Source organism: Carcharodon carcharias, chromosome 7 (assembly GCF_017639515.1).
Source record: "Carcharodon carcharias isolate sCarCar2 chromosome 7, sCarCar2.pri, whole genome shotgun sequence".
NCBI classification, from domain to species: domain Eukaryota; kingdom Metazoa; phylum Chordata; class Chondrichthyes; order Lamniformes; family Lamnidae; genus Carcharodon; species Carcharodon carcharias.
Window position 1 is genome coordinate 41,327,116 of NC_054473.1, and position 20,423 is coordinate 41,347,538.

The following is a 20,423-nucleotide window of genomic DNA, read 5'->3' on the forward strand; positions in this document are numbered from 1 at the left end:
TGTAGGGAGTCCATTCACAGTCAAGGTAACTGGCGAAGGACGAATGAGAGAGAGCATCACTCGCAGAAGGCAGGCTGCATCAGAAGCCATGGTTGGAAGCATCTGTGATCTGAACTTGAAGATTCCTGGTACGATTGACAAAAGGAATTCAAAATGTTTATTGGAATCTGTTCTCTGAAAGTACTTGGATTGCAGTGAAAATTGTAATTGAATCAGATCAGCATTTTTAAAAAAAAGTCAAAAGTAAAGAATGTTTAACTGAGAGTTGGCCGTTAGTCATCACTTCATCATTTTTAAATGTTGGCTGAATTATAAATGCAATGATGGCTGCTGGAAAAAAAATCATCTTGCTCAATTTGTGCGGTTGAGTCTTTTCACAAAGAAAAGCTTTAAAAGTACAGTGGTATTCTAATCCTCCAACGCTAGTTCTGATAACTCAATCCAGCCTATGGTAGGTAGGTTAAACAAATTAAACAGATAAGTTGCATTTATTTCTGAATGCGGCTCATTGAAATCTCTCAAAGGGCAGAAATGATGTGAAGAATTAGCTCATGTTTACAGTTTTTAAGGAATGTGCTGTGGTAGCATTCTTTATTTTCTCCCCCCCTGTGATTCTGAATACTGTCTAGGCTATTTTTCCTTTTCACTGATCTTGGGAAAACAATTTGTCATTTCAGTTTTTTTTTTAAAAGACTTGGCATGATTACAAATGTTTGTAATTTAACAATTTCAGCAATTATGATATTTAAAAATAGATGGGGGATTAGTTGTCACTTATCACTAAATTTTGTCCAATTTGAAAACCATCTCCAATCTGTATAGTTTTGAGAGCTGTAAAGATCACTAATGATAAACCATTACATGGTATTTGTAGTATTTTGTTAATTATTTCAATTTAAAAATTGGGTCTTTCCCAGTTACTAAAACACTGCCAGATTTGAGGGGAATGGTAGAGTGGGGGTGGATATTGGGAGATATGGAGAGGACCGATATTGAAAACATCCAAAGTTGCTGCTGACGCGACTGGTTTTGTAAGCTATTTGGCAATTTAACTTATTTACAATGGACAATGTAATGTTAATCATTACTGCATTCATGTGGCACTGCCTTGGTGTTTGTGGGACTTGTGTGCAAAATGATGCCCAACTTTACCACCCCCTCATTCATAGCTTTGTATGTGGGCAGTGCAAATTAACTTTCTTCAGCACCATGCCATTTAGATTATTCTGGGCTAAAGTCAAATTATCTAAATTCAAATCAAATGAAGTCTTGGTGGGTTAAAGGGTGTGTAATGTTGATTTTTTTTTTTTAAATGTGTAAAATTAAGGTGTAGACTAGTAAATGCATGAAAATGTAGAAAACTGAAATGCAGATGTCTACCTCGATTTTTATTTTTTTTCTTCTAGAATGCAACTGTTTCCTATCTCTTTCCTTTTCTTTCCTATTCCACTCAGTGACTTGGTTCCAACTAACGGTGGCTCGGGAACGCCTCTGTTGCACACATTCAGATTTTCAGACAAGTTGCACTTTCTTGCGTGCAGAACGAATGGAGATTCATCAGAATCGGTTTGAAAAATCCAAGGACCCTACTAGTGTTCAAAGTCGACCTATCGTGTCCCTGTTTGGCCTCTTCGGCCAGGAGGAATACAAATTGTTCAGTGCAAGGCCATTAAGGCCGGATGGTGCGTTTCAGCACTGGGCATGTGGATTCTGAGGTCGGCAGAATGTGCTTATTTTAAATTAGCCAGCATGCTTTTGTCGATGGTAGTTGCATGAGTAAGAATTTCCTTCCCTTGCACAGTTTAGCATATTTTCTAGAATGCTTAGGACTGTCCTAATTACAACCAAAATAGTCAACTGAATTGAACTGTATAATGTTGCCTATTTGTTCACTGTAGCTTAAGCATGAAAGTACAAACTGGAACAGGATGTCTACTTTTCCCTATAGTAAAATTTACTATTTGCATTCTGCCCCCAGCTGGCTTTGGATTATACCATATGATATTACAGTAGCTGTGGTAGGAGTTGTCCCAAGAGAAACTCAGCATTTTATACTTTGAGAAAAAATTGAAATAAATCCCTCTTTGAGATGTCAAATAATTTGCAGAGTAATTTAAATACTACAGAAAATATTTCAAGGGAAGTTCCAGCCAGGGTATTGAGGTGGCACTAGGTCTCACTGATATGTTGACCAGGTTTGGGTGAAAGCACAGAGATTCCTCTCAGCTAGTCACCATTCAATGCAATGCTATGTAGAAGTTTGACATCTTGCAGCAAAAACTAATCAATCCACTGTTCAAAAACTTGCCACTTGCAGGGAAATATAGAGTAACTTAGATGGTGACCAAGAGGGGACAGAATTAAGCCGATTGGAAAGTGAATATTCTAATTGGTATTCTGGTTTATCCATTTTATGAATGTGTAGGTTTTAGTCCTGAAACCGACATGTCAATTCAGTGAGTCCCAACAAATGCATATGTGGTCTAAATGTAGAATTTCAGTTTACTAATTTGACTTCCTCTTATTTTAGATTACCTAATTTACCATCTATTTGGTGTCAAATTTTAACTAAAGCTAAGTAAATATTATCACTCTTTCACAAATTTTCCTATGATCTATTCTGTAAGATTGTGGTAGCTAACAACCACACAAAAGCTTTGTTTCACATTTTGGCCAATGGCTCATGGTTTAGTTGTAAATGTAGTTGATCTTTTCACTTGTCATCTGGAATCCTGGTTAAGCATTTGCAATTTGAATCCCAAGCTCTGCTTTCTGAAGTGCCGCAGGGAATAGCAGAGAAACGCTTGCCCAAATTTCTAACTCATGGGTCTGTCCTAGAATCAAAAACACTAGCTGCATAATGTACAATTAAATACTAGTAAATCTGAAATCCTATACAGACAATTTTTTTTTTGTTCAAGGCAAATATAGCTACTTAGCTGAACTTTATTTTCTTGGATTTCAGTTACTTTGGTGCCTCTAGTATAGCATATCCTTTGACTCAACTTAACACTAACTGTCCCTCCATAGAAATTGATGTCCGTGACATGTCTGCTCAAGTGAGCAGCCCCTCTGGAAAGTTGGATGATGCTGAGATCACTGAAAGTGACAACCACACATACTGTGTCCGGTTTGTGCCACATGAGATGGGTGTGCATACAGTTAGTGTAATGTATCGGAACCGGCATGTACCAGGCAGTCCATTCCAATTCACAGTGGGGCCACTTGGTGAAGGAGGAGCTCTCAAAGTGCGAGCTGGTGGCCCTGGTCTTGAGCAAGGAGAAGTAGGAGTCCCAGGTAAGTTATTGATTAACATATTTCTGTTTTAACTGTGGGGGTTTCCCTGATTTGAGGGATTATGGGGATTATGGGCTTGATGACCTACCCCACTCCTTGCCAGACACCAGGGTGAGCAGTTGTCATGTACCCATGGTTCTTAACCTGAGCTCACACCTGTTCAAAGTCTGTGCATGAGGTCCTTCTTTCCATGTGCACATCAATTCCCAGTGATATTGCAACCTGATTATAGTTTTAAACTGGTGGCTTGAACAGGGAACTGCCAGTGGCTATCCTACCAAGTGAAGGAATTGGGAAGAGAAGCTGGGATCAGAGGTCAGCCTGTGAAGCCAGGAGCAGGACCAGTGCTTCCAGCCCCACAAGGGAATTGTAGGTCTTTGCTGCCACAGTGGAACTTTGGTGACAAGTTTTAGATGACATTTGTGACTTTAAATGACCCTGGTCTAATTTCTGGAGCAAATTGATAGTTTGTAGCTCTTGCTACCTACGTGAGTAAAATTAGGGCCTTTGTAATTAACACCTGTCCATTTAGACCTTTTTAAAAAAACTTCACCAAATTTTTTTAACTTTTTTGTTTTGCACCACCAAACACAAGGTTCCATGGATGGTATAAATAGGTGAATTGTTTGCTTTGACCTAAACTTCAGGTTGCATTAGGACCATAAGACATAGGAGCAGAAATTAGGCCATTCGACCCATCGAGTCTGCTCTGCCATTCAATCATGGCTGATAAGTTTCTCAACCCCATTCTCCTGCCTTCTCCTGTAACCTTTGATCCCCTTACCAATCAAGAACCTATCTATCTTGGTCTTAAATACACTCAATGACCTGCCTCCACAGCCTTCTGTGGCAACGAATTCCATAGATTCACCACTCCCCTGGCTAAACAAGTTTCTCCTCATCTCTGTTCTAAAAGGTCTTCCCTTTATTCTGAGGCTGTGCCCTCGGGTCCTAGTCTCTCCTAATGGAAACATCTTCCCCACGTCCACTCTATCCAGGCCTTTCAGTATTCTGGAAGTTTCAATAAGATCCCCCCCCTCATCCTTCTAAACTACATCAAGTATAGACCTAGAGTCCTCAATCGTTCCTCATATGTTAAGCCTTTCATTCCTGGGATCATTCTCGTGAACCTCCTCTGGACTCTCTCCAGGGCCAGCACATCCTTCCTGAGATACGGGGCCCAAAATTGCTCTCAATATTCTAAATGTGGTCTGACCAGAGCCTTATAAAACCTCAGCAGCACATCCCTGCTTTTATATTCTAATCCTCTCGAAATAAATGCCAACATTGCATTTGCCTTCCTAACTACCGACTCAACCTGCAAGTTAACCTTAAAAGAATCATGGACTAGGACTCCCAAGTCCCTTTGTACTCCAGATTTCTGAATTCTCTCCCCATTTAGAAAATAGTCCATGCCTCTATTTTTCCTCCCAAAGTGCATGACCTCACACTTCCCCACGTTGTATTCCATCTGCCACTTCTTTGCCCATTCTCCTAACCTGTGCAAATCCTTCTGCAGCCTCCCTGCCTCCTCAATACTACCTGTCCCTCCACCTATCTTTGTATCATCTGCAAACTTAGCCAGGATGCCCTCAGTTCCTTCATCTAGATCATTAATGTATAAAGTGAAAAGTTGTGGTCCCAACACTGACCCCTGCGGAACTCCACTAGTCACCGGCTGCCATCCTGAGAAGGACTCCCTTATCCCCACTCTCTGCCTCCTGCCAGACAGCCAATCTTCTATCCCTGCTAGTACCTTGCCTCTAACACCATGGGCTCTTATCTTACTGAGCAGCCTCCTGTGCGGCACCTTGCCAAAGGCCTTCTGGAAGTCCAAGTATATAACATCCATTGGCTCTCCTTTGTCTAACTTATTTGTTACCTCCTCAAAGAATTCTAACAGATTTGTCAGGCATGACCTCCCCTTGATGAAACCATGCTGACTTTGCCTGATTTTTACCATGCACTTCCAAGAATTCTGAAATCTCATCCTTAATAATGGACTCTAAAACCTTACCAACAACAGAGGTCAGGCTAATCGGCCTGTAATTTCCCGTCTTTTGCCTCACTCCCTTCTTAAACAGGGGGGTTACATTAGCGATTTTCCAGTCCTCTGGGACCCTCCCTGACTCCAGTGATTCCTGAAAGGAGGTGGAATTATCTAAACTTGATGCAAAGTATTTTGTAAGTTAAATAAAAAAAATCCTTCAATTTTTTTTACTTCAATATTTTTGGAAAGTTAAACATATTGCAGTGTGCTAAAAGATTGAAGTTTTCAAAAATAGCAAGTAAGTGTTAAAATATGATGGAACCTTACTGAGGATTTTAGTATTGATTTATAAGTGATGTTTGGTCTTGCTTATAGCTGAATTCAGTATCTGGACACGGGAAGCTGGTGCAGGTGGTCTTTCCATTGCCGTGGAAGGACCTAGCAGGGCAGAGATTGCATTTGAAGACAGGAAGGATGGATCCTGTGGCGTGTCATATGTGGCACAAGAACCTGGTGAGTGTGTAGCAATCCAGACAGACATGTTGCTGGTGATTACAAGACCTTCAGTTTTGTGGTGATAGTCTTAGTAGGAACAGCATTATGCTGAATAGATATCTTGTTACTGTTATTTTATCAACACTCTGACTCCATCACGTTCATCTTCACATTGAAGGCCTTTAAGCATTCCAACTCCCATTGCACTGATTGGAATCACTACCTATCTCCTCCATGTCTCTGAAGGACATTGGAAAAATTAATACAAGGTTTTCAAAGAAAATTTGAGTTCACTCCAAGATCCAGCACTTAATAGTTGTGCCTCCAGCCTTCGTCCTTCATTTAACAACATTCTAGGTATCTGCTGAAACTCCTGTATTGCTAAAATGGCTTTCAAAAAGCCAGATTTCATTTTCATTCTTGCACCAAATCCCTTTATCAATAACCCTTTGAAAGCTGAAGACTGTCCAAGATTTGAATAACCTGTTGTGTTTTTGTTTTAAAAGGATGAGATGGGAAAGGTGCTCTTCTAACATCTCTTCCATTTAGGATGGAAATCTCTCACTTGTCTCAAACCATCACAACTTTGTTCTCTTTTGATCCTCCTCTGGTCAATGATTAACTTTCTTCCTCCACTTTGAAACTACAAGTACACATTTCCTACACAGTTCATCCTTGCGCTAAATGTGTTGTGTGTAATCTAACTTTTTTCAAAAGTATCAAAACCATGGAGCCTCATCTCCCCATTATGATCTCTGTGTGACCTTTGTCTGGTCAAGAGTGTTTTAAACTCCATTTTGTACATAAATCACAAAGTGCTTACTCAAACACACTGGCAGAAATAAACATACAACTTGGTCTGTCCATAACATTAGAAAACATCCTCCAATAAACTCATATATTTTCACACTTGTTAATGTGGCAGATAAGTCTATGGTGACAGCTATAAAACAACAACTTCTGACTAAAACTTTATACTGTTATTTAGGTATGGTGTCAATGCTAGTGTCTTAATGATTGAGCATATGTCAATAAAGTTTAAGTAATTCTCTACTCAACCCTGCAATCTCCAGTAATCTTGCATCTCAACAAAACTTGCAACTGGTGAAAGTGCTGCTCTTAAACATTGGCCCATGTAGGAAGTGAATGTGCCGGTGTTTGTGGTATTTTTGGACTTCTGTTATCTAAAGACTGGGGGGAGCCCTGTAATGCCCCAACTTTCTCTGACTTTTGTTGTGCACCCTCTCCTTTTGCCCCATACTTTGAAAATTCTAAATCATTCCCCCCCCCCCCGCCCCCAAAACCTCCTTTCTATTTCCCTTATGAAACTCACTTTGGTTGCTTCAGACATATGGTGCCCATGATGCTGTCCACCTGATAGCTTTCTATGCTGATGTTGCCTGAATGCATAATAGTGCTTATGAACATCTGTACTTTTCGTTTGTTTCTGTCAATATGCCATAAATAAGAATTGGTAGCATTTGTTCTGGGAAATTCTTGGCATTCAATTGGAATGAAATTAAGCATTAGTGGCAAGAACTGTTAGGTCGCACCCATCATGTAGACACATTGCAAATGGTTTTCCATGCATGGAATTCTATTTTTAAGACTTCTATCCTGCAGTTAGATTTGATGAGGGTCACCTGATGAATAACATCTGTTGTGCCTGTATGGTGACCTATCTTTAGATTTTATTTATTTATACCAGGTTTATTCCGTTAAGTTGTCCAATAAGGGAATTGTTTCATCCTTTCTTTTCACTTTATCCATACTAAATTACTGAAGGTACTAAATATTATGTAAATTACTTTATTGATTATTCAAATTGATGTATCCATGATGGATTCCTAGGCATGTAGCAAAGAAAGCAGCAACAATTTTAAATGTTCTTAAGCAATAAATAAGATTTTGTTGTAAATCTTAAATCTGAGTTTTTAGTAGATTCTTTTTAAATAATTGATCACTGTTCTAAATGCTTTTGTTGCAGGAGATTATGAGGTGTCTATCAAGTTCAACGATGAGTACATCCCTGGCAGTCCCTTTATTGTTCCCATCATGGCTTCATCAGAAGATGCAAGCAGACTTACTGTTACTAGTCTTCAGGTGAGACATAAGAAAATATCGCCTTACTGGCTGGGTCTCCTGCTGCACACTCAGAGGTCACACACAGGTGTCTCCATTAAAATGGCTATTCATCTTGCCTAGAAAGCCTTCATCAGTTTTGTGGTATATGAATGTGGAAATGTTGGAGAGAAGACTGCAGAAGCAAGTGAATGTAAGGCATTGATTCCTACTCACATTCACAGCAGCTTCTTGACTTCATCCAAGTGCATGTTGCATATCCTGGCCTTTAATTCCATAGCAGAATAAAGCTATCCCCCTCCACACCTGAATCCCAGTTCTTGATTGTGGTTGCAGTTACACTAACTGCAGTGTTGGGATGAAGTGAAGCTGGCAAAAGTTTCTACCAGGTGCAGTCCCTCAAGAATACCCTTTTAAGAGTGTTGATGGTGACTAGGTTTTTTTTTTGTGAAATTCAGCTGTTCCTTGGGTCACACAGAAAAGGAATTGAGATAGCTTTAAAAACTTCACTGCAATAGTTTGCAAGGATACAAGTTTTGTATTTGAACAATCAGGGTAACCTGATATTCTTTTGTGGTTAGATTATCCAATTTGATCTTAATTTACCACTTGAAGGAATTTCACATGCCAGGTTGCAAATTAGTTTGCAAGATATAAAATTCAGTTTGTAATTATTACGAAGTCCAATGTATATTCCAGAAGGGCAGATTTAAAGGAAGCAATGCTTTGAAATTAAGTACTTGAATTAAAGCATTCTGTGACCAGATTAGTGTAGAAAATTGGATTTTTAAGCCAACATCTCCTTTATAACATTTGACTGAGTACAAAGTACATATAGGCATTTTTGGAAAATATTAATCTTTACTGTGCGTCTATTTTGGAATTTCATATTTGATTAGTAATTTGTACTTGAAATCACAATTGTAGAAAATGCCCTGCCTCTAGATTTCTTGGGGCTCCCTGAAGAGCAGCAAATCATGTGAACCCCCTTATGTTTCCAACTTGTCTCTCAGATGACCAGAGTTAATTCTTCCTCGGTAGTGTTCTTTCTCATCTTTCTCAAGTGCAAGTGGCAGCATGTTCCAACTCAGATTTATGGGTCCGACCTATTGAGAATATTGGTTGCTAAGATCTAGATTAAAAATAAATGGGGGAAAATATATAGGTGTGGCCTTTGCATGTGTAAGAAGGGGTTCACCAAATGCCACTTCAAAATTTAGGATGTTTTTCTTGTGTCTCATTTAAAGGTTTTTGACAGCATACCTGCAAGATGCAAGTTAAAGGTTGAAGAGGTTCAAGAGTCCAACCTTTTATGTTGGTGTTCTTTAGTTGATATTAGTGGCTAAAACTCAACACGCTATTGCTGTTTTATGGTTTTTTTTGGCAATTGAAACTGCTTATCCCTTAGTTTTATTTATGGTGGTTTGTTATTTAATGAAAACAAGGTGGAACTTCCTCTTCAGGTCTTTAGCAATAATTAATGATGACAGGTAATGTGAAATTCATTCAATCTGTTCATTTTGAATCATGATTTAAGCGCAAACCAGGTGTGATATGAATTCTGATTGCACACGTTTCTGGATTTAAAACTGAATTTTTACAGTTAGTATTGAAATTTTCCTGTAAATTGAGCAATTGTAAAATCCAGGCTAGAATTTTGCGTGGGCTTTTTCAACTGACAATTTTGCTAGAGATTCTTTGCTGTACAATACTATCTACAGGGAATCTGTCACAAGACCAGGGCAAAGTGGGCAGAATTTAATCCAGGCGGTCATGGTAGGAACCATGGTGACATGGCCCTGCATCGGTCACCTCGTGGTGGCAAAACCTCCCCTGATTAAGACAGAGGGTGGCAGCCTCCCAGGGGGTCCTGCTTTATTGGGCACTCTCAATATGCCCAATCGAGGGACCTGGTACTGGAAGGGGAGGAGCTTATTGCAAGCCAATTCCTGTCCTTGCCTTCAACAGCCTCCCCGTTTCCCATGACCCCCACCCCATGATCTCTAACCTGACCTCTTGCACCTTTGGCTTGGGGTCCCTTGGTGATCCTAGGCCTCTGGGTGCATTACCAGCAGTTGCCACTGCTCCTGGTGGCCCTGCCTGCCTGGTGGCCATCTCAGTAAGTGAGACTTCTGCCACCAGGGTCCTTATTCCTGAGGATGGCCTGACAATTGCCAATTAAGTGCCTGAGGGCATTCAGTATAATTGGACTTCTCCCATGTAATTGATGGGGGTTCCCTGTCAGTTGTCTGATCAGTGTACAAGACCCCTGTTGAGCTGACTTAAATCCTGCCCAGTGTCATCAATCAATCAAATTGACACACACTCTAAACCAGCAAGTATAAGTTGAACATTTAAATGTAAAAGTGAGGGAAAAGAAAGATGGGTTTGAGAGAGAAGTTTAGTTTTTTAAATCTCCAATCACCTTTTGAAGGAATGAGACAGTTGCAACAGAAGTTTTCAGTGTCGGAGGTTCTTTGCCAGTAATTAAGACTTTCCACGTTGTTAAGTATTAACTTGGGACCAAATGCACCAGCCTGTGCTTTTGTCCTGTTTGGTGGGTAGAAACTGCAACCTCTTGCTTGTCGTTTAAATGCCAATCCTATCTGAGGTGTTTGTGAATGAGCAGGGAAAATCTTTGCGTTTATCTGCATATGTGCAGATGCCAGAAGTTGCCATCTGATTTACTTCATTTAACAGAATGCTAATTGGCATGACTGTTATTCCTATCTCAAAATTCAGGCCATTATTGCTGAATGACAATGTTGGACCAGTATATCACTTCAGGAAACTGATTTATGCAATCAAAATGCACCGTTTTGATATTTAATTTGCTGTTAGTTGGTAAGTTGGCACAAGTTACTGTATGTGTCGAAGTCCTAACTTCAACTGGTGATTGTTGAGGCCCTGAAACCTTGGTGCTACAAAACGATTATAAAATTGCTGGGTCTCTCGAATGCATTTTAAACTGCTTGATATTCGCAACTTTTAAAAGTTGGCATTTGGGCTTCAAAAATTCCATAATCGGAATGTATTTTTGACTGCAGAGTGCATATTAATTCATTTTTGAAGTGTTTATGTTCATCTTTTTTAAAACCTTTGGCTGCCCACCCTGTACTTTTAGAGCAAAAACAAGTTCCTTACGGCTATAGTGAATAATTTGGCAGTTTATCTGCTGAAGTTTCGTAATCTGTGATGTATGCTTGATTATTTTGTCCATAGGGCTTTCGTCTAGGCTTTTTTAAAAAAAAATAAGCCAACCATATGTTTTTCTTTAAATCTTGACACTTCATATTCCACTAAATGATTTACCATAGAAAATGGAGTAACTCAACCAAGCTGCTGAATTCTGCCCAATTCATCTGTGGGGATCACTGACTTTAACTCACTTTGTGGCGCTAGGTGAATTAAATGGATGCCCTCCTGAGTAGTTGAATTAGCTCTTTGTTATTCACTGCTATGACGCAGTTGTTAAAACTGTAAGAGGTTGGAAGTGAAGCAGGTATGACGTCTTCTGGGCTAACTTTGCTTTGTTCTGTTCTCGTGCTTCAGTGGAATAGGTAGATTGTTCTACACATGCAATAAAGTGTTTGCTATTCAATCTCCAGGAGTCAGGATTAAAAGTAAATCAGCCAGTATCCTTTGCTGTGAGACTGAATGGTGCTAAGGGTTTGATTGATGCCAAAGTTCACAGCCCATCAGGGGCAGTGGAGGATACCCATGTATCTGAAATCGAGCCAGGTAAGGATTTGGGAACACATCTTAATGATATTTATAAACTAGCTGCTTGAGGCTTTTCTCTTTCCATGTTCCTGCACACATTCCTTTCTCTCCTCTTCTACGCCTACCCCAATCCTGATCATCCCAGTTGTGGTGGGTAAGGAAGGAAAAGGACCGAGTGAGGTTCATAAAACATTAGTTGTTTGGGTCGTCTCTAAATTGTCTAGGCTTGAATGACTCCCTTCTGTACTTGTAACAGTGTTACTGTGAGAGCAGGACCTCCTGAGTTGTACTGTTTTGGCTAGATGATTTAGTATGGTGAAGCTCCATGCTATTTTCATGGGTGTGTGCATGTTTTTGCAGTGTGGAATCTTCCTTCATAGGAATAGTCTAGAAATGTTGCATGTGCATTGCTAAATATACATTAAAAGTTTAGTTAATGGTGTTTTTCGCAGACAAGTATGCCATTCGTTTCATTCCTCATGAGAACGGTGTCCACTCTATTGATGTCAAATTCAATGGCACTCACATCACTGGCAGTCCATTCAAAGTTCGAGTTGGGGAACCTGGGCAGACAGGAGACACGAGTCTTGTTTCAGCTTATGGATTAGGCCTTGAAAAAGGAACTACAGGTAAATTGCTGGTACACGCATGCCTTACTGTTGTCAGTTTAATATGTGCTTTTATATTAAGAGTGCTCCAGGGCATTTATCAATTTTTGGTTGCAGTGCCAAAACTGTCCATCTGATGAAACTGTAGTCTCCATTTCTTTTTTCCATCAGACACAGGAGAATGCACAAACCTTTATGGCAGTACAATTTACTAGCCAGATTTCTAAAGAATTAGCTGCCAATTGTCTAAATTTCTTGTATTAGAACTGTAATTCTCCAGTACATGTTACAGGTAAATATTGAATGCGCTTGCTGTTTCTCTACAATAGAGGTTTGCTTTTGGTAAAACTGGAAAATGATAATCTGCTCCACAATGAAATTCATAGCAAACTTTGTGCTTTTTGGGGGGGGTGGGAATTACTATTGTATCTGATCAGCATGTCCACCCAAATCATTATCTAATTTCTCAGTGTATCCCTCAAATCCTTCAGTCCAGAAATTCATCTAATAATTAAGCTGCTAGCCATCAATGCTATTTGTGCAAGTTTGTCCCTGATAACTCACCAGTGTGTCCCTTGCAAATGTAAGCTTTTCACAGAAGTAACAATTTTCCATAATGTTGCCAGTTTGCTCCATGATAAAATTTTGATGCAAAAAAAATGGGTGCTCAAGATGTTATATTGCCAATGATCCTTGTGTCTGTCTGTTAATATACAATTTAGTTAAGATATTGAGCAATTGAGTTCCCTTCTCATTGCTCCAGCAATGGCTTTAAAGCAAACTTAAGCAAATGTAAACCCATCAACTTGATATCCTACTGAATCTAGATGACACTTCTCTTGCACCAGCCACCCATGCATGTAGCTTCAGAAACTGCAAACTCCATTCTAGCTTTTTAGGCCATTTTTATTTTGTTTGGTCTATTAATTTTATTCAGGACCCTTTTTTTAAACCTGAAGAGCGAAGGTCTTTCATTAATTCCTTTTAACCAAGGCTGAATTCAAACCTGAAGGGGATACTTTAACAAACCTGCTGTTGCCCAGTTACCTATAAATTAAATGAGTTTTTAGTATGAATTCTGACGAGATAAAAGACTGACTCACTCACTGGGGGAAATTGCAAGGCGTTGAGCCAAGATTTTCCTTTGCAGCAGTAGTGTAAACATTGATTATCCTTGCCTCTCTGACAAGTACTCTCGATATTCATGACCAAACGCTCAATTCATACCTTGAGTATTGCAAAAGTAGCTCCATTCTTCCAAAGCTGAAAAGCTCCTGAACACTGGATATTTCCCAATGATTAATCATCTTGGGGGTGCCCTTTTATTGTTTCAAAAAAAATTGCTTGTGTAGAGTCTTAAACTGGAGCATTCTACACTTTTGCAGTGTTGGTGACTACTTCAGCTATTAAAGGGAATATTTTCCATGCCAAATTTTTTGATCAGAACAGTAACAGTTTGTGTACTACCTGTCCAAAGGGCCCTGCCAGTGTCTCCGTGAGTTTAAAGTTGTGAATTCTCCCTTTCACGGTGCCTTTTAACTTCCCGGTAGGTCTGAACAAGTTAGAATTCAGCCAGATCACTAGTACTACTTGCCAAATGCATCTGGTCTAACCTGTTATACGTTGGCAACAGTAAATTGCACTCTGTTTTCTAATAATTGGCCTATTCACAATGTTGTTCTGAGCTCTACTAAAGTAATTCACCAGTGTGGGTGAAAGCTGAACACATGATCACTTGCCTTTTTTTTGTAGTGTTCGTCTTCTGTACACCCTTCCATCTAGCCTGGTTTCGTTATATGTGAAATTTATCATTTTCGTTTCCTACAAATTCTCAAGGTCCTTTTTTATTTTGTATGGAATGACAGGCACAAACATTAAGGCAGGACAGAGTCCCTTTTTTTAAAAAAAAAACTACACATAAAATTTACATTTTGCAAGACAGGCCCAAACAGTCTGTGCTGGTGTTTATACTCCACCCAAGTCCCCCTTCCCCAAACCCTCCTAAATTATCTGTTTTCCCCCTTCCCCAACCCATCCTAAATTATCTGTTCCTACCTTGTCCCTGTGTCGCCCTTCTCTATTATCTCATGATTGCATTTAAGGTATCAATGCTCTCTGAATCACCAAATTGTTACAGTGCAGAAGGAGGCCATTCGACTCATTGTGTCTGTATCGGCTCTCTGAGCATTATGACTCAAGCCTGCATGTTGTTTCTATTTAAATAATCATCTAATGCCCTCTTGAATGCCTTGATTGAACCTGCCTCTGCCACACTTCCAGGCAGTGCATTCTCAACCTAAACCACTTGCTGAGTGAAAGTTTTTCTCCCTCTGTTTTTTATTAATTAATGGGATATGGGCTTTGTTGGCTAGGCCAGCATTTATTGCTCATCCTAGTTGCCCTTGTTCAGAGGGCATTTAAGAGTCAACCACATTGCTGTGGGCCTGGAGTCACATGTCAACCAGACCAGGTAAGGGCAGCAGATTTCCTTCTCTAAAGGACATTAGTGAACCAGATGGGTTATTACAATAATCAACAATTGTTTTGTGGTCATCATTAGACCTTGTAATTTCATTTTTATTGAATTCAAATTCCACCATCTGCTGTGGTGGGATTCATTACTTATATTCCAGAGACCCAAGGTAATGAATATAGTCCAGTGACAATACCACTGCCATCACCTCCCCATACATTGCATTTACTACTTTTGCATATTACTAAATCTATGCCCTTTTGTTCTCTATCCCTTTTATGACCAGGAACAATTTCTCCCCATCTACTCTATCCAGCCCCCTCTTGAGCTTGAACATTTCTATCAAATCTCCTCTTAGTCGTCTTCTCTCCAAGGAGAACGGTCCCAGCTTCTCCAATCTAACTTCATAACTGAAGTGTCTTATTCCATTTTTGTAAACCTCTTTTTTGCAATCTCTCCAATGTGTTCACATCCTAAAGTGTGGCACCCAGAACTGTACACCAGTACTCCAGCTGAGGCCTAACTAGTGTCTTACACAAGTTCAGCATAACCTCCTTGCTCTTAATTCTATATCCCTATTATTTAAAGTCTAGGATACTGTATGCTTTACCTGCTCTCTTTAGAGTTGTACCCCTCATTTTATATTGTCTCTGCTTTACCATTTTCTGCTCCTGCTTCCCTTCAGCATTATTTCTTTAGTTTATTAGTGCCTGTCTTTTACACTTTGTTTTGGACTTGTTCACAAGTAGAAACGGTTTCTTCATTTCTACCCTATCAGGTCTTGTCAAAATAAAGACTTCTATCAGGACTAGAGCCCCAACTTGCTCCATTTTTCCTGATATCTACACCTCATTGCTGTAACATGCTTGTAAATATTTTTTCTGCACTTATTCTGTTGTTTCTATATCTTTTATATATTCCAGAACTCTGTACACACTGGTCCAACCAATGTTCCATCTCTAAACTCTAGCACTTGGTTTGCACTATGGCCTTTATAATTTGCATTACTACTTCTAGTGATTTATGCATTTGTATTCCCAGGTCTCTTTTCTCCTCTACTGCATTTCATTTCTTGCTTTCCAAGGAATGAGGGTTCCTTTTTCCTTCTCCCAAAATTAACCACCTCACAATTTATCAAATGGGGATCTGGATAAAGACATGCACTCTTCAAGACTTCCAAATCACTTACCACTGATTACACTTCAAAAGTAATCATGTAGGGAAGCAAAATAGCCAAATTGCTGTTCATGGGTTCTTGTGCACAACATGGTGCTATGATCTGTTTGTAATGTTGGTATCAAGTTAAATATCATCCAGACTCCTAGTTTATTCACCCACTTTTTACCAGCATCTTTCTTTCGCTCTACTTAGGCAGTCGTCCAAATTTGCTGGCTATAGTCCTGATTGTAGTATTTTCTGCCAACTTCAACACCATACGCTCTTTCCCTCCTCCCAAGTGCATGTTAATGGTGCAAATCTGGATGCTGATTGTGTGCGTGTTGAACTTGATTTGTTTTTCTAAAACATCATAATTGGCATGAAAACTAATGCATTTTGCATGTTGTACCCATCCCTGCCTCTGTCCCATTGTGACTTATCTCTTCTAAACAGACTGCAGCTCCTATGGCTAAACTGACAGTTAAGCTTCCTATCTAATGACTTGTGGTTCAGCTCAATCAGCAGGCATTGTGGGGTTGTTTACAAAAGCTACAGTATGGATATGGCAGTGAACAATAGAGCTTCACAGCAACACAATGCCACTTTGTAAATTTTAAGGCTACATTTCTGACAGCACTGACATATATAACCATTTATTTTTGAATGTCATCTTATTAAAAGCTGATCTGAATTGCTTGTTATAAATCTAGTGCTACACAAAGATGTGGAAAAACAAACAGCACTGCTGCTATCTATACTTCACAAATGATTGTAAAAGGACTGGAAGTTGCTTTCTGTTTGTGAACTTATGATTTTAATAACAAATGAGTTGTTGATGTTGAAAGATTTTGGGTTTATGACCAACTTTTCTGGGCAAAATAATTCTGGAATGAACAAATTTTGCTTTTGAGTGGCCTGTGCAGTTCAAGATAAGGATTTTTTAAAAATTGTGAATTATTTGTCTGGTGATTAGTTTGAGTCACCCACAAGTGGTTACATTGGGTTTTCAGATGGGAAGTTTGTGCTCATGTATTCCTCTAAAGGGAAAACCCCAGATGGCTGTTTTTTCCTGTTGCAATCAAGCTAGCTCCAGATACTGCATTGTTAATTGGCTGGGACAGATTATCAAGCATGCACTTGAGGCTGAGGGGGTACTAAAAGGCTAAAGGTGACTCAAGTTTTTTGAAGCTGTAACACACCCTAAGCAAAAGATCTGTGTCAGTGATTTCTCCCACAAGTGATTCCCTAAATGCACTAATACCGCTGAGTATGGCCATTGGCTTCCTCTCTTTAAAAACAATTTTTTGTAGTGCTTTTTGCAGACCACTGGACATCTTGAAGTACTTTTATTTTGAAGCGTAGTCACTGTTGTAAAGCAGGAAACATGGCAACAAATGTGTACAGCAATCTACCACGGAACAGCAATGTGATAATGACCAGATCATCTGTTTTGGTGATGTTGATTTGAGGGATAAGTATTGGTCAGGACACTGGGGATAACTCCCCTGCTCTTTGAAATAGAACTATCTTTATATCCACCAGAACAGGCAGATGGAGCCTCAGTTTAGCATCTCATGTAAAAGCTAACACCTCCTGACAGTGCAGCACTCCTTAATGCTTTTTGTGCTCAAGTTCTGGAGTGGGACTTAAACCAGAATCTTCTGACTCCAAGGCAAAAGTATTACCAACTGAGCTGCAGCTGACACATGCAATATATAAAACACACATTTGTAATTTTTTGTGATTGCAGGTATCCAATCTGAATTTATTGTTAAAACTGCTAATGCCAGCCCAGGCTCACTTAGTGTTGCAATTGATGGGCCATCTAAGGTAAAAATGGACTGTCGTGACTGCCCTGAAGGATACAAGATCCTGTACACTCCCATGGCACCAGGAGACTACCAAATTGGAATTAAATATGGAGGACCCTATCACATTCTGGGTAGTCCTTTCAAGGCAAAAGTAGCAGGTAATATGATCTGGATTGCCATTCAATGGGTAGTTGGTGTACCAGCTGGACACAAGTCTACATTAGACGGCCTACAAATAAAATCGAAGACTAAAATCTCGAGTCCCATCTCAATTGAAATGGTCTCATTTATATAAATATAAATATCCTACTAACAGCTTATTATATACATTATTGCTTAGCATTTTACTCCTTGGGAGACACTCAAATTTTATATGAAGGGATTTTTCTCAATCTCTTTATTAAAGGTGGATGTCGAACTCTCCTCCTTGATATTTAAAAACTTTCATTTGTATAACACCTTGGACCTTTACAACCAAGAATGACTTTTGGAAAATCACTAATGTAATTTTCTCTCAGTTGGAGTGAAGGCCTAGAGGGAGCTATGTCTTGCTTTTTAATATATGCTTGTTACTCTTGTTGCAGGAGTGATGGCTGGAAGCAATGTTCTATTGAAATCCTTCATCAGAGTACTAGACTTGATTTCTAGAAGGCATGATGCAGAGTATTTTTCTGAACTGATGTGTAATGCCATGGCAAAATGTGTTGCCCAAAACATTACATTCATTATATTAAGCATTACAGATAATTGCATATTTTGTTTAAATAACCTGAATACAATTTTTAGTCTAAAACACAAGTAATTGACTGCTTCCATTGTGTAGTTAATCAAAAGTCTTGAGTAACCAAATAATGCCCATGAATATTACAGGCTAGTGCTGCAGAAATCTTAATGAAATGAGATAAATTTGCCTTTTTCTTCATTTTGAATTACTTACAAAAGGCAGATATATAATTGCAGAAAATATACTACCATTTCAAGCAGCCACCAAACTACAATTGAAGGTGGGCAGATTTAAATTGATTCAGAATAGTCTGATGCAGATTGGGTTATTTTAGTGAAAACTTGGCTCATTTGTCACCTACAACCCATGCATTTAAGAGCATGAGGTGAACTTTTGTGGCCTGAGTGAGTTTTGGTACCAAAACAACCTTTAATTAGTTTCAGACAAAAATAGCAGGAAAAATTCAGCAGGTCTGACAGCATCTGCAGAGAGTTGAACAGTGTTCTGATGAGTCACACGGACTCAAAATGTTAACTGTGTTCCTCTCAGCAGATGCTGTCGGACCTGCTGAGTTTTTCCCACTATTTTTGTTTTTGTTTCGGATTTCCAGCATCTGCAGTATTTTGCTTTTATCTTCAAATTAGTTTGATTGCTGCTAATAGTTAAAGGAAATCACTTGGCTGATAGCAGGTTCCCACATTCATCTTTCCATGATGAGAACATTCATTTATTCATTTTAGAAGGAATTGAATTTGTTCCTGCTCGGAGTTGAGAAAAAAAAAACTGTCCCATTGTTAAATTTTAGATAAAAATTCCAGTATGACTTCAAATGGCTAACAAGTTGATCTTCCACTTGTGCTCCTGAAAGGATCTGTCAAGCTATACAGTAAATCCAGCTCAGCGTCTCTGAATAGATCCTGGGATCTATTCAGAGACACTGCAGCATAAACCTGTTGGCAAGTAAGCTGGCTGACTTTTTTTAAAGTCTCACATTTATTAAATTCAAGAACTGAGGATAAGTAATGGTCTCTGCTTTTGCAGTCTCCAGAATGAAGGATGGATTTATGACTTTGCATTTTAAGAACCATTTTGTCTTAAAATTTACGAACACAATGAAGCAATTAATTTTTTGTGGAATTGACTTTTAAAAATGATTAGCCTATCCCTTTACACTTCTCTAATGCAGGTAATGTGTGTTCAAGTACACTTCATGTACACTTAATTTATCCATTGATCCACTGTAAGCCAGTAGTTACATGCCTTGTTGAGGGTCTCCCAAAATGAAGATAATATTTGTTTTGAGTCACAATGCTTTTTCTTTTAAAGATCTGGAAGTAAATGATTGATTTATACTTTCTTCTCTCTCTCTCTCTCTCTCTCTCTTTCTCTCTCTTCCCCTCCCCCCCCCACCCACCCACCACCCCCCGCCTCTTCCTTTCTAGGTGCTCGACTGATTAGTGGTGGCAGTACACATGAAAGCTCTTCTATTATGGTAGAATCTGTGACCAAATCCACTACTGTTAGCTCCTACAGTGCTGTCCCCAAATTTTCTTCCGATAGCAGCAAAGTGGTGTCTCGTGGCGCAGGTCTCTCCGTTGCGAACCTTGACCAGAAGAGCTGCTTCTCAGTGGATTGTAGCAGAGCAGGTAAAACTAACTCTAAAACCTGTATGTATTCGTACAATTGTAGCTCATCCTGTAGAGCCTGACATCTACTCAAAAACCATAGTAGCCTAATATAATGAGGCCTAAGACAGTTGTATATTTGTCTTTTGTAATCCTATCATCTATTTGGCGCATGTAAAGCCTACTTGGCTTCCATTGTAGGTTATTTGAATGTCTTACAGCATTTATACTTGCCCTGTTTTTCAGCCAAATGATATTGAATAACCAATCCAATTATTTGCTTCATCCTTTAACAAACCTCTTATATTGGGTCTGGGACTGTTATTGATGTTTGAGACTGATTATGTTTTTAAAGTTCTACTGTGTTGAGGGTTACAAATTAAGCCAGTTTCAAATTCTATTTGAAGTTCGAGTCATTTGAATTGTGATTCCTTTTA

At 39.2% G+C, this 20,423-nt stretch overlaps 1 protein-coding gene across 1 annotated transcript in view; it reads left to right on the top strand.

Moving 5' to 3' along the window:
- The window catches only part of LOC121279634 (filamin-B), a 175,024-nt gene that overhangs the window by 148,816 nt on the left and 5,785 nt on the right, over positions 1 to 20,423 (top strand). The window contains exons 39-46 of the mRNA XM_041190826.1: positions 6 to 128; positions 3,031 to 3,297; positions 5,663 to 5,800; positions 7,770 to 7,885; positions 11,473 to 11,605; positions 12,040 to 12,216; positions 17,577 to 17,795; positions 19,804 to 20,007. Coding sequence (XP_041046760.1) covers positions 6 to 128; positions 3,031 to 3,297; positions 5,663 to 5,800; positions 7,770 to 7,885; positions 11,473 to 11,605; positions 12,040 to 12,216; positions 17,577 to 17,795; positions 19,804 to 20,007 — 1,377 coding nt within the window. The remainder of the gene's footprint in view (positions 1 to 5; positions 129 to 3,030; positions 3,298 to 5,662; positions 5,801 to 7,769; positions 7,886 to 11,472; positions 11,606 to 12,039; positions 12,217 to 17,576; positions 17,796 to 19,803; positions 20,008 to 20,423) is intronic.